The sequence below is a fragment of the Muscardinus avellanarius genome (assembly GCF_963383645.1).
Source record: "Muscardinus avellanarius genome assembly, chromosome: 14".
Taxonomy (NCBI): Eukaryota; Metazoa; Chordata; class Mammalia; order Rodentia; family Gliridae; genus Muscardinus; species Muscardinus avellanarius.
This window is the reverse complement of record NC_137800.1, coordinates 12,407,689-12,422,445: the sequence shown is the minus strand read 5'-3', so window position 1 is coordinate 12,422,445 and position 14,757 is coordinate 12,407,689. Positions and strand designations below refer to the sequence as shown.

The 14,757-nt window shown below is 49.5% G+C and overlaps 1 protein-coding gene across 1 annotated transcript in view; it reads right to left on the bottom strand.

Moving 5' to 3' along the window:
• The window catches only part of LOXL2 (lysyl oxidase like 2), a gene marked incomplete at both ends in the record, with an annotated part of 58,647 nt that extends 55,804 nt beyond the window's left edge, over window positions 1-2,843 (bottom strand). Inside the window, one exon of the mRNA XM_080710486.1 lies at window positions 2,480-2,843. Coding sequence (XP_080566612.1) covers window positions 2,480-2,843 — 364 coding nt within the window. The remainder of the gene's footprint in view (window positions 1-2,479) is intronic.
• Window positions 2,844-14,757: the final 11,914 nt, after the last annotated feature.

Here is a 14,757-nt window from a genome sequence, read left to right as displayed (position 1 = left end):
CCCAGCTGATTACAGCTGCACAATCCTCCAACTGTTCCCGTGTTACTTTCCCCCTGACTCGCAGGCACTCCACAGACCTTGGCTGTTAGGGCTCCTTTCACATCCTCTCTGCTCTCTTGAACCCTTCACTCGCACCATCCTCAGATGGCAACATCCCACTCAGGGACCCACCTTCCCAGCCGCCCTGTGCCTGCTCCTCTTGAGAACCCCCCTGCCCCCAACTATCTTGTCTGATGACAGTTCTCTTAAGCTTGGATAGAAATAATATAAAGTCATTACTGGGTAAAAAAAAAAAAAAAAAAAAGAAAGAAAGAAAGAAAGCCCACCACCACTGGAGACTTCTTCCATGAGGACCAGAGAGCTGGAATAAAAGCTACGAACCTGACGTTATTCTTGGCTGCCCCGGCTAGCAGAATAAACAGCGCCGTGGATGTACGGAGGAGGGCTGGAGGGGTTGTTAGAGAAGACAGGAAGCGGGCTCTCGGGCCCGCGCCTGCTAACTCGCCCAGGCTGCGCCGGCTCCTGTCACCACCACAGAGCCCAGAGCACGTTTCCAAGAACATCAGCCTCACGGTGCGGGCTCCAGCGTCAGCTCTCCTGACAGGAAACTTTCCATTGCATGGACCTAAGGCATGCAGAAGTCCCGCACCTTTTTCCTGTAATTTCTAGAAGAGCCGGAAGCAGGACTGCAATGGAGCTTAGCTGTTGTCTATCTCACTGCCTCCCAGACCCAGTAGTAGATGCAGTCATGTCGCAGGCTTCTGGAAGCTGCAGATTCCCAGGCTCTAGTCCAGGTCTTTGAAACCAGGAGCTATGGGTTGAGGTCTAAGAGGCACTGTATGTTTAAACCCCCTCGGGAGAGTTTTATGTAGAGAGTGTGGCACTGATGCATTCGTCCAGGATGAGAGCATGGCCACCTCTATCTGGCAGCCCGCCCATGCTGAGCCCTGCAGGGCACGGGTACCTTTGCAATCCAGCAGTGGGGACTCAGCCCCTGGAGGAAACTATTTTAAATGAGGCTCTTCACCCCCATCTGTACTTTCCTATTTGGGAGCATAAAAAATTAGAGAGGTCAACATCCAGATAAGGAAACTGAGGCCAAAGAGGATACATGCCTTCCTAAAAAGCAAGTTACAATCACATGCCACGTAACGATGCTACGGTCTGTGTCTATGACAATGGTCTCCTAACATTCTAGACTATGACTCAGTGGCCTCATAACTATCTTGGCTTGTCTAAGGATACCCAATGATGTCACACAACAAAATCACCCAGTGACCCACGTCCAGACTGTGTCACTGTGGTTAAGCAACTCATGCGAGTTATCAGATAAGCACCGGCGCTGAGCACCGGCTCCGGGTTCCAAGACCTGCCCTCCCTCAAAGATCTTAAAAGTCTCTCTGTCTCTCTGTCTCTCTCTCTGTCTCTCTCTCTCTCTCCCTCCCTCCCTCCCTCCCTCCCTCTTCCCTTTCTCTCCCCCCCCCCTTTGGTGGTACTGGGGTTCCTGGAAACCCTTCTACCTCCGGGCTACACTCCCAGACCTATTTTTTATATTTTTATTTGGAAACAGGGTCTCTTCGAACCTGCGCGATCCTCCTGTCTCCGCCTCCCAAGCGCGGGGATTACAAGCGTGTGCCACTGCACCTGGCAAAAGTCTCTCTTTTTTTAAAGACAGGTGGAAGCTGCGCATGGTGATGCTCGCCTGTCATCCCAGTATCTGTGAGAGTGGGATCGCAGGTCTGGGGCCAGTCTCAACAATTTAGTGATACTCTCAGCAACTTAACAAGAGCCTGTTTCAAAGTTTAACATAAGCCATGTGTGGTGGTGCACGCCTGGGAGGCTGAGACAGGAGGATCACAAGTTTGGGGCCAGCCTTAGCCACCTAGCAGGACCCTCAGAAACTTACCAAGACCCTATGGCAAAAAAAAAAGACCCATAACATACATACAAACATCCATAAAAGGTGCTGGGGATGTAAATCAGAGGTAGAAAACCCTTGGGTTCAATCCCCAGTACCAAAAAAGGAAAAGAAAGATTGATTTGAATCTAGCAAAGGGGAGAAGGAATGGGAAGGACCGGAAGCGAGGCCACATTAGCGCACTGGTGTTAAAATCATAAACTCTGTGTTGGCAGAGCGCTGGTTCTGGGGAGCCCTTTAGAAAGGGCAAAAGGCCCTGCCTTGAGAAGCAGTGTGGGGGAAGGCTCAGCGTCCCCTGGGCTTCAGCCTGGAGAGATGTGCACGGGCTAATTTTGCCATCTACCTGAGACCACGAACTGCCTAGTTTGCCTGAGACCGCCCGTGCTCTACCCAGGAAAGACCCAGGCAAATGGAGGCAGCGGTCCCTCTACCGGCCTGAAGCCTTCCCGCCCACCTTCCTGCAGAGCCCAGCAGGAAGGCACAGGGAGCACTGTCCGGCATTTATACCCCATAGCAATGACAGCCTCCCTTGGCAGGCAACCTACAGACATAGTCTCTTACCCTCTCCCTTGCCGTAGGAGGAGCTGGCCGTCCAGGACTTGGCCTCCACGTACCCCAGCTCTCGGCAGACGACGTGGGCGGCGTGGATGGAGAAGTCGTCGTCGCACACGGTGCCCCACTGGCCGTCGTAGTAGACCTCCACCCGGCCTTCGCTGTGCTTCCTCTTCTGACCCGCCAGGCGCACCTGGATCTTGGCCACGTCGGAGGGCGCCTGGGGCTGGTGGTACTCGGGAGCCGGTTGCTGGAAGTACTCAGGGTACTGCAGCTGGTAGGGCCAACTCTCATACTGCGCCAGGCTCAGGGAGGGCAGGAGGGCGAGCACCAGCAAACAGCAGCAGAGGCAGGAGCCCAGAGGCCTCTCCATCCCTGACCTGTGGTGGAGGGTCCTCGGAAGGGGAGGCGGAGGCAGCGAGGGGCAGGCGGGAGGGGAGCAGCCGGAGCCTCCTGGAAGGAAAGGGAGACTTGTTAGAGATGTGGAGAGATGCATTAGGATATGACGCAAAACTGGTTTCAGACTCCTTGGAATAGTTTGTAGTGAGCATCCTTTTTTTTTTTTTTTTTTTTTTTTGCAGTACTGGGGATGAAACCCAGAGGCATTCCACCTCTGAGTCACACTCCCAGCCCTATTTTTTATTCTTTCTTTCTTTCTTTATTATTATTATTATTATTATTATTATTATTATTATTATTATTAGTGGTGGTACTGGGGTTCCTGGAAGCCCTTCTACATCTGGGCTACACTCCCAGACCTATTTTTACATTTTTATTTGGAAACAGGGTCTCCTAAGCCAGCGCGCGCGGCTGGCTTCGAACCTGTGCGATCCTCCTGTCTCTGCCTCCCAAGCGCGGGGATTACAAGCATGCGCCACCACGCCCAGCGTTATTCTTTATTTTTGAAACAGGGTCTCACTGAGTTGCAAAGGGCCTCACTAAGTAGCTAAGGCTGGCTGTGAACCGCGATCCTCCTGTCTCAGCCTCCCAAATGCTGGGATTACAAGTGTGTGCCACCACGCCCGGCTGAATGCCAGTCTCTCTCTACCTAATGTTTGGGCCACGCACACAGTGAGTTTCCACCTCTTTCGCCCACTTGCCTTCCCCAAACTAGGCAATGCTTTTCTTAGTAGGGCTCCCAGCACGAAATGTACTCAAACTCAATTTGAGAAGAGATTTTTATTTTTATTTTTTTATTTTTAATTTTAATTTTTATTTTTTTTGAGAAGAGATTTTTAAAAGTCTATCATCTCGGGAGCTGGGCATGGTGGTGCACACCTGTAATCCCAGTACTTAGGAGGCTGAGATAGGAGAATTTCAGGTTTAAGGGCACTCTCAACAACTTAGCGAGGCCCTGTTTCAAAATAAAAAATAAAACAGGCATCTAGGTGTGGAAGCACACACTTGTAATCCCAGTACTTGGGAGGCTGAGACAGGAGGATCACACAGGTTCAAAGCCAGCCTCAGCTACTTAGTGAGGCTCTCAGCAACTTAGTGAGACCCTGTTTCCAAATAAAATATAAAGTAGGTTTGAGAGTGCAGACCAGAGGTAGAAAGCTCCTGGGTTCCATCCCCAGTACCATAAAAATAAAATAAAATAAAATAAAATAAAATAAAATAAAATAAGGCTGAGTATATAGCTTGGAGGTAGAATGCCCCTGGGTTCACTCCCCAGTACCACAAATAAAATAAAATAAAATAATAAAATAAGTTAAAGTCCGTGTATGGAGATGTGGGCAGAGCTCAGGAGAACTAAGGAAGGCTGGCCAATCCCCTGGGGTTGGCACGAGAGACAGCCTTACCACCCGAGTGCCAAGGCCTCCCGGGAGGAGTGGGCTCCAGCACTGGAGTGTGGCTGCTGACAAGACCACCACCGAGAACTGGTCTCAGAGCCCCCCACCAAGAGATGGGGGAGGGTAAAACAGCCCCCTCGCCCTCCTGTTTGCAAACCAAACTCAACCCACAAACCACTCTGAAGCGGAAGGCGAGGGAACCCATTGGAGAAGCCGATGTGGGGCAGCCTCCTGGGCGAGCGCAGACTCCAGATGCACCCCTCCCGATGCACCCCGTCTAGCTCCCTCCTCTCCCATCCATCTTCTCTCTGCGGGGTCCAGCTCAAATCCTCGGTGCCTCTACCCTACTGAGCCAGCCTCCAAGCGCAGCACCTTCCCTCCCTCTCTCCCTCCCTCCCTCCTTCCTTTCCTTCCTTCCTTCCTTGCACTGGGGATCAAACCCAGGGGCATTCTACCTCTGAGCTATGCGCCTCCTACCCTGTTTTATTTTTTTTTTTTTTTTATGTTGAAACAGGATCTCACTAAACTGCTGAAGGCCTCACTAAGTAGCTGACTAGCCTCAAACTTGCAATCCGCCCACCTCAGCCTCCCAAGTACTAGGATTATCACCAGAGCCACCACGCCTGGCCTGGACAGGTACTTTTACACGCCCACTTCGGCCACCCACTTCCTAGGGATCTTGGGTCTCACATTCTTGGGCCCCTCCGTGGTAAGTTTCACAGGCTCCCTGGACACATTTACTGAAAGGGAACATGACCTGGCTCCAGGGACTAAGCCGTAAGGGGGTGTGGGTCTGAGTGCTGCCCCGAGTGCTTGCCTCCGCCATCCTGGGCCAGCGCTCTCGCCCTCAGAAAAGCCACAGAGGCGCTGGGTTAGCAGAGCAGGAAGGGCGTGTTCCGACCCGGGGCCTGTGTTCCAGTCTTTGTTCTGACACATGTTAGCTGTGCAGTCTTGGGTAGATACTTAACTTCTCTGCACTTCAATCTCCACATCCATCAAGTGGGATTAGAATCAGATCTAGCCCCGAGGGCTGAACTGCAAATTAACCAAACAGCACCTTGTAAGCACTTCAGGATCATTTGCTAAATGAATTTTTAAAATCTTCAAGGCTGTGGTTATTGCTCCCACCGAAGTCTACCTCTAACTCCAGAGTGAGGTCGTAGAGCAAGGGACCTTGTGTGCCGTGGCCCTTACATCATTCAGAGATGGGGTGGACCCTTTTAAAATCACTGCAGGTAGCCAGGTCAGGTGGTGCATGCCTGTAATCCCAGTACTTGAGAGGTGAAGACAGGAGACTCACCTACTTAGCAAGATGGTGTGTGTGTGTGTGTGTGTGTGTGTGTGTGTGTGTGTGTGTGTTTGTTTATGGGTCTGGGGATGGAACCCAGAGGCATTCAACCTCCGAGCTACACCCCCCTGTCGTATTTTTTATTCTTTTTTTTTGGTGGTACTGGCGTTCCTGGAAACCCTTCTACCTCCCAGACCTATTTTATATTTTTATTTGGAAACAGGGTCTCTTAAACCAGAGAGGCTGGCTTCGAACCTGTGCGATCCTTCTGTCTACGCCTCCCAAGAGCGGGGATTACAAGCGTGCGCCACCACACCCGGCTTATTCTTTATTTTGAAACAGGGTATCACTAAGTTGCAAAGGGCCTCACTAAGTAGCTGAGGCCGTCCGCAAACCATGATCGTACAGTCTCAGCCTCCCGAATGCTGGGATGACAAGCGTGCACCACCACACCCGGCTCGCAAGACTGTTTTTTAAACAAAAAAAACATAAAGGGCTGGGGAGTTTAGCTCGGAGGTAGAATGCCTCTGGGTTCAATCCCGAGTAACATACACACACACACACACACACACACACACACACACACACAGTAGGTAAAATACTTAAAACAGACTGTCACATACCCATATCAACATGTCAGCAATGGCTCCACATGGCAGCAGTCACTTAAGATTATAATGGAGCTGGAGATACCTGTCACCTGCAACCCAGAACCACCCTAACAACTGAGCACGGTCGTTACTCGCGCATTCACGGGGATACTGGTAGAAACAAACCTCCTGAGATGCCAACTGTATAAAAGTCAAGCACACGCAATTCTGCGCAGTATGTGACACTTGCTGATGACAAACGACTGTGGTGCTGGTTTATGTACTTACTGTACTTACTTCCGATGGTTATGTCAGAGTGCTCTCCTACTTATGAAACAGTCCACGTGAAGCAGAGCACGTGTCCCCGCAGGGGCCTCCGAGGCCCCGCGGAGGGACTGACCCGCACCACCAAGGTGAGCGCCCTCCATGGCGTTCCTCACGGAATCACCTCGCACTGCATTAATCAGAACACAGCCCCGTGTGACGTGGACCTTGACTGCATCTGAAGATACCAGAAAGCTGCCGGGGCAGCCCGGGAAAAACTAAGCAAAGCTCTCTGCAGCCTCCAAGGACCCACGAGACAACGTTGGGAGCACAGAGCCTGCCGAGGGGAAGGGCCCTTGTAGACCACCCCGGCTTCCAGGTGTTAGGAAGGTTTAAATCCCCAAGGGAGCGGGGGGGGGGGAGCTCACCATTGTTCTGGGCGTGTATGCCTCCATCACTCAGCTTCATTTTGATGTGAGACTACAATGCACTGATAAAAGTTCATATATAAGCCGGGCATGGTGGCGCACGCTTGTAATCACAGCATTTGGGAGGCTGAGACTGGAGGATCGCGGTTCACAGGCTGCCTCAGCTACTTAGTAAGGCCTTCTGCAACTCACTCAGTGAGACTCTGTTTCAAAATAAAGAATAAAAAATTGGGCAGGGGGTGTAGCTCGGAGGTCAAATGCCTCTGGGTTCCATCCCCAAACCCACAAAAAACCAACAACAAAAACAAAAAAAGTTCATATATATAAAGAAAGGTTTAAATCCACATATTTGGAATTCCAAAGAGGAGGACAGAAAGAATGCAGGTAAGAAATATTTGAAGAGATAGTGATCAAGAATTTCCAATACTGACAAATGTTATCATACCCGAACAGGATAGTTTTTGAAAAAACAAAACAAAACAAAAACCAACCTATAAAACCGGGTGTGGTAGCACACGCTTGTAATCACAGTACTTGGGAGGCTGAGACAGGAGGATCGCAGGTTTGCCTACAGTTTCAGCAACTTAGCAGGACATGTGCAACTTAGTGAGACCCTGTTTCAAAAGAAAGGAATAAATAAAATAGGGCTGAGGGTGTAGCTTGGAGGTAGAATGCCCCTGGCTTCAATCTCCAGTAACACAAAAAAGAGAAAGAAAGAAAGAAAGAAAGAAAGAAAGAAAGAAAGAAAGAAAGAAAGAAAGAAAGAAAGAAAGAAGAAGAGAGAGGAGGGAGGAAGGAAAGAAAGAAGAAAGAAGGAAAGAAAGAAGAAGGAAGGAAGGAAGGAAGGAAGGAAGGAAGGGAGAGGGAGAGAAAGAAGGAAGGAAGGAAGGAAGGAAGGAAAGAAAGAAAGAAAGAAAGAAAGAAAGAAAGAAAGAAAGAAAGAAAGAAAGAAAACCTCTGAGCACATGAAAGCCCAGCTATGGAAAAATCCAAGACAGAAACTGTTAAGGCAGAGGGTCAGAGGTGCACTGCACTCAGACAGCAAGAGCACTAACGCCAGCCTTGCTACAAAATAAGGAAAAAGAAGATAGCTGACCAAAGTGGGCAATCTGGATTTACTGAAGAGAAGACAGGGCGAGATCAGAGCACTTTGGACAGAAACACAGACCATTGGCTCCTAGAAGATCCGTGTCAGAAATGCTACAAGGACTTCTCCAAGCCAAAGGGGAGCTAACCCCAGATCATGGTGCAGACGTATAGACAGGAATGAGGATATGGGACAGAAAACTATGCAGGCGAGTCTAAGTGAAAAGTCCATCTAAGTGTAAAGCATCTCAACGCTGAATCTAAGTGTACCGCAATAATCGTGCTATATGGGATTAAAATATTTGCATTATGGGCTGGGGTGTAGCTCAGTGGTAGAGCACTAGCCTCTTATGAGTGCAGCCCTGGTTCTAGCTCCAGCAACAAAATTATATACATGTATATATTTGTATCTATAAATGAGATAATTTTTTGCAGTACTGGGGATGGAACCCAGGGCCATTCTGACTCCAAACTACACCCCCAGCCCTATTTTTTATTCTTTATTTTGAAACAGGGTCTCACTGAGTTGCAAAGGGCCTCACTAAGTAGCTGAAGCTGTCCTCAAACCCAGATCCTCCTGTCTCAGCCTCCCAGATGCTGGGATTACAAGCGTGCGCCACCACACCTGGCGGATAATATAATTTCTATACACACACATATGTATTACTAATTGTGAAGAAGGAAAAGGAAATTCATTCCACAAGAGGGGTGAGTACAGTACACTAAGAAGTTTTGAGGGATAGCACACAATTTGATTACAGCATATTCTATGACTGCTCTGTTTTATTATTTGCCATTGTTGTTAATCTCTTACTGTGCCTAATGTATAAATTAAACTGTATCATAGGTATGTATCTTTTGGGAAGGAAGTAAAGTGCATATAGGACTCTGCAGTTTCAGGTGCACAACGAGGGGCTTAGAAAGTCCCCTTTATAGATGAGGGGGCCCACCTCTCAAGGTTTACTTCAGCAGATGTATGGCAGCGTGGATATCCTCAGGAGGAAACTGGGGCACAGGGGGCTCTGTGAGTCACCTAAGGCTGCACAGGCCAGTATCTGAATGTGGGTGGCTGGCCGTGCCCCTCACCCCATGTTCTGCTGCCCAGCCCCCCACCTGGCTCCCTCTAACCCCCATGAGGCCTTCAGAGGCTCCCAGGTCCTCTTATCCTATTTTGGAAAGAAATGAAAATAAAAATGTGATCTCATATTTTTTTTTTTTAAAAACAACTCCTAATCTCTGGATTTGCATATCTTTAAGCCACTCTTTAAACCCTTTTTCCTGGATTCCCTCTGAGAATGTCCGGTGCTGTGCCTAAATCTTTTCTAGAACAGGGCTCCTGAATTTCTTGCTTCTGGGTGGGGCCTCCTCCTGCCCCCTTCTCTAGGGGATTGAGACATAGCTGACCCAGATGCATTGCTCTTCTTTTAAAAATAACTCTAATGCCTTCCCCTCCCCCTTATTGTGAAAGCGTATGCTTGTAATCCCAGTATTTTGGGAGAGGTTGAGACAGGAGGATCACGGTTCGGGGAACGCCTAAGCTACTTAGGCCTTCGCAACTCAGTGAGACCCTGTTTCAAAATAAAGAGTAGGGCAGGGGGTGTTATCTTGGAGGTTGGATGCCCCTGTGTTCCATCCCCAGACCCATAAATAAATAAATAAATAAATAAATAGGAAGGTCTCAATAAGTTGTTGAGTGCCTGAGTTGCTGAGGCTGGCCTCAAACCTGCAATCCTCCTGTTTCAGTATCCCAAGTACTGGGATTACAAGCATGCACCACCATGCCTCTAAATTTCTAAATTTTTAAAAATTTCTAAATTTTTAAAATACTACATTCATTGTTGAAATGAACATCCTTGTTGCTGAATAAATTTCTCAAAGCAAAAAGAAAAATTGGGGGAGGGAAGCGTATACAAAGAGTCAACACTTCTGCAAAACTGTATTGACAGCCTCCCAGCAAGACTCCTACTTTACAGCCCAGCTGGCAGTATACAGGTTCATCCCAAACCTCAAAACTTTGGCCATGACTATGTTTTTAAACTTTCCTCTATCTGATAAGCCAAAAAAAGAAAGAAAAAAAAAGAAAAAGAAAAAAAAGGAAAAAGAAAGAAAGGAAGGAAGGAAGAAAGAAAAAAAAAGAAAAACAGGTATTTTTGTTTTAACTAAGTCTGCTTTTGTTACCAGGGACTTGGAGCATGTCCCCAGTCTTACCCCACAACCACCTGTATTTCTTTCTTTGGATATTATGTGCCGTTTACTACAAAGGCTTTTCTTTATTGTATTGTTAATTTCACCTTACACAAGGACATCCATCCATCCATCCATCCATCCATCCATCCATCCATCCATCCCACAGAAGGAAAAACTGCCAGGCATTTCAGGTGTCCAGGGACCCCGAGTGGTGCCGAGCCCTTGGCCACAGCCACGCTGCCTTCTACTTCAAACAGAAGTGCCTTTCTAACTTTTCTGACGCCTTAAACATTTATACACAAACATGAAGCTCCCACCTGCCTGTCCAGGCGTTTGAAGACACGGGGATTGACGAAAGCTACTCTCTATTCTTCTTACCTATCAGTCCTCCATCAAAGATATTTTATTTCACAAAAGAACCGGAGAAGCCTGGATGGATACTTCTCTCTACCATGGTCAGGAGAGAGGCTAGACAGCCATTGCGGCCTCTGAGGCTGTCTCTTCCCTTGGACGGTCCAAGATGAGGCTAGCCAGCGACGTCGCGTCACCACCCATCATGGAAATAGCAGAATCCTTAACCCCAAGTGCGAGCAGAGAAGGTCTGCCAACTGGGTCAGCCCAACACAACAGAGTCAGCGCGGAAGGTTGGTGCAGCTCGGCTCACACAGGCCAAGCCAGGCTGGGGTCTCACAGGCCCACGGGCGCCTAAGAGGAAGGCCCACCAAGGAGACTATTCTGCTAAAGGCTAGGAGCTTTGTGACAGGGGCTTTTAATTATCCCCAGTGGGTCACCGGCCAAGCAAGGGCTCAGCACAGGCTGCCTGGGGACTAAAGTACTGGTCTGACGAAATGAAAGCCAGTGCTGCCAGGAGGAAGGCAGGACCGTGTCTGAGCAGAAAGTGGGGAGTCGGGTCCCTAGTATTTTCTCCTTGGGCTTGTGACTACGCAGATGAGGGCATTAACCCCGTGGATTCAATCCAGTGGATAATAGTCTAAGCCCTGTTGACAAGAGGCACTGTGCCCAGGGGATGTCAGAGAGGAAGGAAAGGAATTCCTTCACCCAGCTGGGACTCAGGTCCCAGGGACTCCTGACAAACATCAGCTGCAGCCAGCACCATCCTCAAGGCCTGCGCTCGGTCCCTGCAAGCAGGACCATCCAGACAACAAGCTGGCTCTCCCTCCATGGAGGACAGGGGCATGGCGGCTGCTTCACTGCTGACCGTGAACAGCGAGGGCTAGAGGTTCAGCTTCACGCGGAACTGGCTCCCCAACCATTTGTTGCTACCCCCGATCAGCTCTGTGAGCTCAGGCGCACCCAGGTTTTCCAAGTCCTAGTATCTCATCTATAAAATAGGAGCGATACAGACTTAAAATCAACTCTTCAAAAGGAAAGCAGAGAACAGTTGCTTAGGTTTTAGGACTGTTGTAAAGACAGTCAGAGACCACATTCCTTAAGTTCCAGGTCTGCAGTAGATGGTCAAAAATAGCAGCATGGTGGGGCGTGCCTGTGATGCCGTTCCTTGGGAGGTTGAGACAGGGGGATCACAGGTTTGAGGACCGTCTCGGTAACTTAGCGAGACTCAGCAAACTAGCACGACGCTGTTTCAAAATAAAAATGAAAGAGCTGGGGGTGTAACTCAAAGGCAGAATGCCCCTGGATTTAATTTTAATCCCCAGTCACACACACACACACACACAGTCAGCTGAGAGCCAGGCACGGCGGTGCACTCCTGTAATCCCAATACTTGGGAAGTTGAGACAGGAGGATCACAGGTTTGAGGACAGCCTCCGCAAAACAGTGAGGCTCTTAGCAACCCAGCAAGGCCCTATTTCAGAAACAAGAAATGTTTCTTCGTACACCTGGAGGTGTTGCACAGGTTAGTGTGCTCCCAGGTCCAATGCCAGGAAAGTGTGTGTGTGTGTGTGTGTGTGTGTGTGTGTGTGTGTGTGTGAGAGAGAGAAAGAGAGAGAGAGAAAAAGAGAGAGAGAAAGAGAGAGAGAAAAAGAGAGAGAGAGAGAGAGAGAGAGAGAGAGAGAGAGAGAGAGAGAGAGAGAGAGAGAGCGCTAATATTTCTTGGTACACACCGGTACCTGCTAGATTCCGCTCAGGCTAAAGTGTGTGTTGAAGTGTTAACGGCAGCATGGGTTGACGACTTAGCTGCATAATTCAGTGGGTTGTTTAATTCTGAGCTTCAGTTTCCCTCTGCTGTTACTGGAGGGACCTAGATAGTTCCTTTTGGATCCGGTCCTTGCTTGGAAACTAGAAACGCACACTTACAGAACACGGTATCGGGAGAGAAGCTTAACTAAATAAGCAAGACGGCACGCCCGCATACGCCGTATAAAGTAGACAGAGGCTCTGTTTTCCTCAAACTCCTGGGGGGGGGGGGACTCCAGGGAGTCTGCGTCCGCAAGTCCATCAACCAGCGCTCACTGGTCCTGCTGGAAGTTGGGGGTGAGGTGGGGTCGGAGGGAGAAAGAGGCTCCTGGCTGATCTTGCTTCAATTTATGAGCTTGCTATTTCTTTTTCTTTCCTTTCCCTTTTCTCTTTTCTTTTCTTTGTGTGTGTATATATGTGCCTGGTGCTAGGAATTGAACCCAGGGGATTCTACCACTGAGTTGCACCCCACCCTCTTATCTTTTATTATGCAACAGAGTCTCACTAGATTGTTAAGACTGGCCTCGAACTTGGGATCCTCCTGTCTCAGCCTCCCCAGCCCTGGGATGACAGGTGTGTACCACAGCACCCAACTGTCAACGTGCTGTTTCTTTTTTTTGGTGGTACTGGGGATGGAACCCTTCTACCTCCGGGCTACACTCCCAGACCTATTTTATATTTTTTATTTGGAAACAGGGTCTCTTAAGCCAGCAAGGCTGGCTTCGAACCTGCGCCATCCTCCTGTCTCAGCTTCCCAAGCGCGGGGATTACTAGCGTGCGCCACCACGCCCGGCTCAACGTGCTATTTCAGTGGTCTGACAAACATCTTTCATTAGAGGACATCTTTTATCCCTGGAACCTTCCAGAACATTCTAGAATCACTGGTTTCTGATTCTAGGAGTACCAGTGTGCTGTTAACACATGAGTATTTGCAGATCCTTTATGAAGCCTTATTAATTTTGACCCAACAGACTCCCCAGAAGAAAAGGGGGAAATGTAAAACTGGGACTGCCTCGGTCCTTTCCTTGGGCTATTCTCAAAGGCGGAGCCAGTTGGCCTGGGGCTGGGGGTTCTGCTCACATCTCTTTCTTCCTCCAAAAGCAATTCCTCTCAATCAGGTCATCATCTTCCAGAAAAAGGCATTCTGTGGCACAGAGCTCGCCTGTCTCACTTTACTTCCTGCAAACCCCGGGGCTTCCTGGCCTCCCCAATTAAGGAAAAGGACAAACCCACACGGTGGCTCTTAACACTGGCACCTGACTTTGTCAGTAGCAGCAATAATTTCCAGTCATGCACGAAGATAGAGGAAAACACCTCCTATTCTAAAACTGTGCTCTGTATTTGGACACCGTGTTTTTAGTTTTCCAGCTGCTCTCACCCACCCTGATCCAGGGGCAGGTAAATACAGAGCTCCCAGTCATGACTCCCATTCCCCGGTGTGAAGGGTGGCATGAATGGCCGTCACTCTCAGCAGGGACCGGTAGTCTCTCTGCTAGGGCACCGCCAGCGCCACGGAGTTCTCTCCCACAGACAAAATGCTCTGCTCGACGCCTCCACCGGGTGCCAGGAGGGAGGCTGTCTCTTCCGCAGAGATTCCTGCGGAGCCCAAAGGAGTGGGGAGAGGCCCTTGTCCTCAATTAACTGAGCCGCCAGGCCATCCCAGCTGTGGTCGGAGCTCGGGCTCTGGACCTTTGAGGACGGAGGCTGGTGTGGGTGGAAGGCGAGCTCGGGAGATGAGGGGAGCCGGCAGGGGATGCGGCAGCCCTTTTGAACCACCTTAGACAAGAAGGGAGACTCTGAGGCCGGGCTCAGCCAGGGCTGGTCCACTTGGCCCCTGGCCAAGGATTCCTCCTCAGTCCTGTCTGCTTTTGGCCACAGAGGGGGAAGGGCTCAGGGCTCGCAAGGCAGAGGGAAGTAGGCACACAAGGCGGAACATTTTTCAGCCTCCAAAAAGAGGCCTTTGTTGGTATAATTTGTTGTGACCAACTAGAATTCCCACAGTTGACACCTAGCTCATGGTGGAATCTTTTTGACCAAGCTGCTTCCTGAGGAGGCTAAAGATACAACTTCAAACACTTTAAAAATGCGAGCCAAGCATGGTGATTCATGCCTGTAATCCCAGCGCTTGGGAGGCTGAGGCAGGAGGACCTCAAGTTCAAAGCCAGCCTCAGCAACCTCTTGAGACCCTGTTTTAAAAAGGCCTGGGGGAAGCCGGGCGTGGTAGCACGCTTTTAATCCCAGCATTCGGGAGGCTGAGACCAGAGGATGGTGGTTCGCAGACAGCCTCAGCTACTTAGTGAGGCCCTCTGTAACTCAGTGAGACCCTGTTTCAAAATAAAGAACAAAAAATAGGGCAGGGGTGTAGCTCAGAGGTCCAGTACCCCTAGGTTCCATCCCCAAACCCACCAAAAAAAAAAAAAAAAAGGCCTGGAAGAGCCGGGCATGGTTGCGCATGTTTGTAATTCCAGTACTTGGGAGGCTGAGCCAAGAGGAT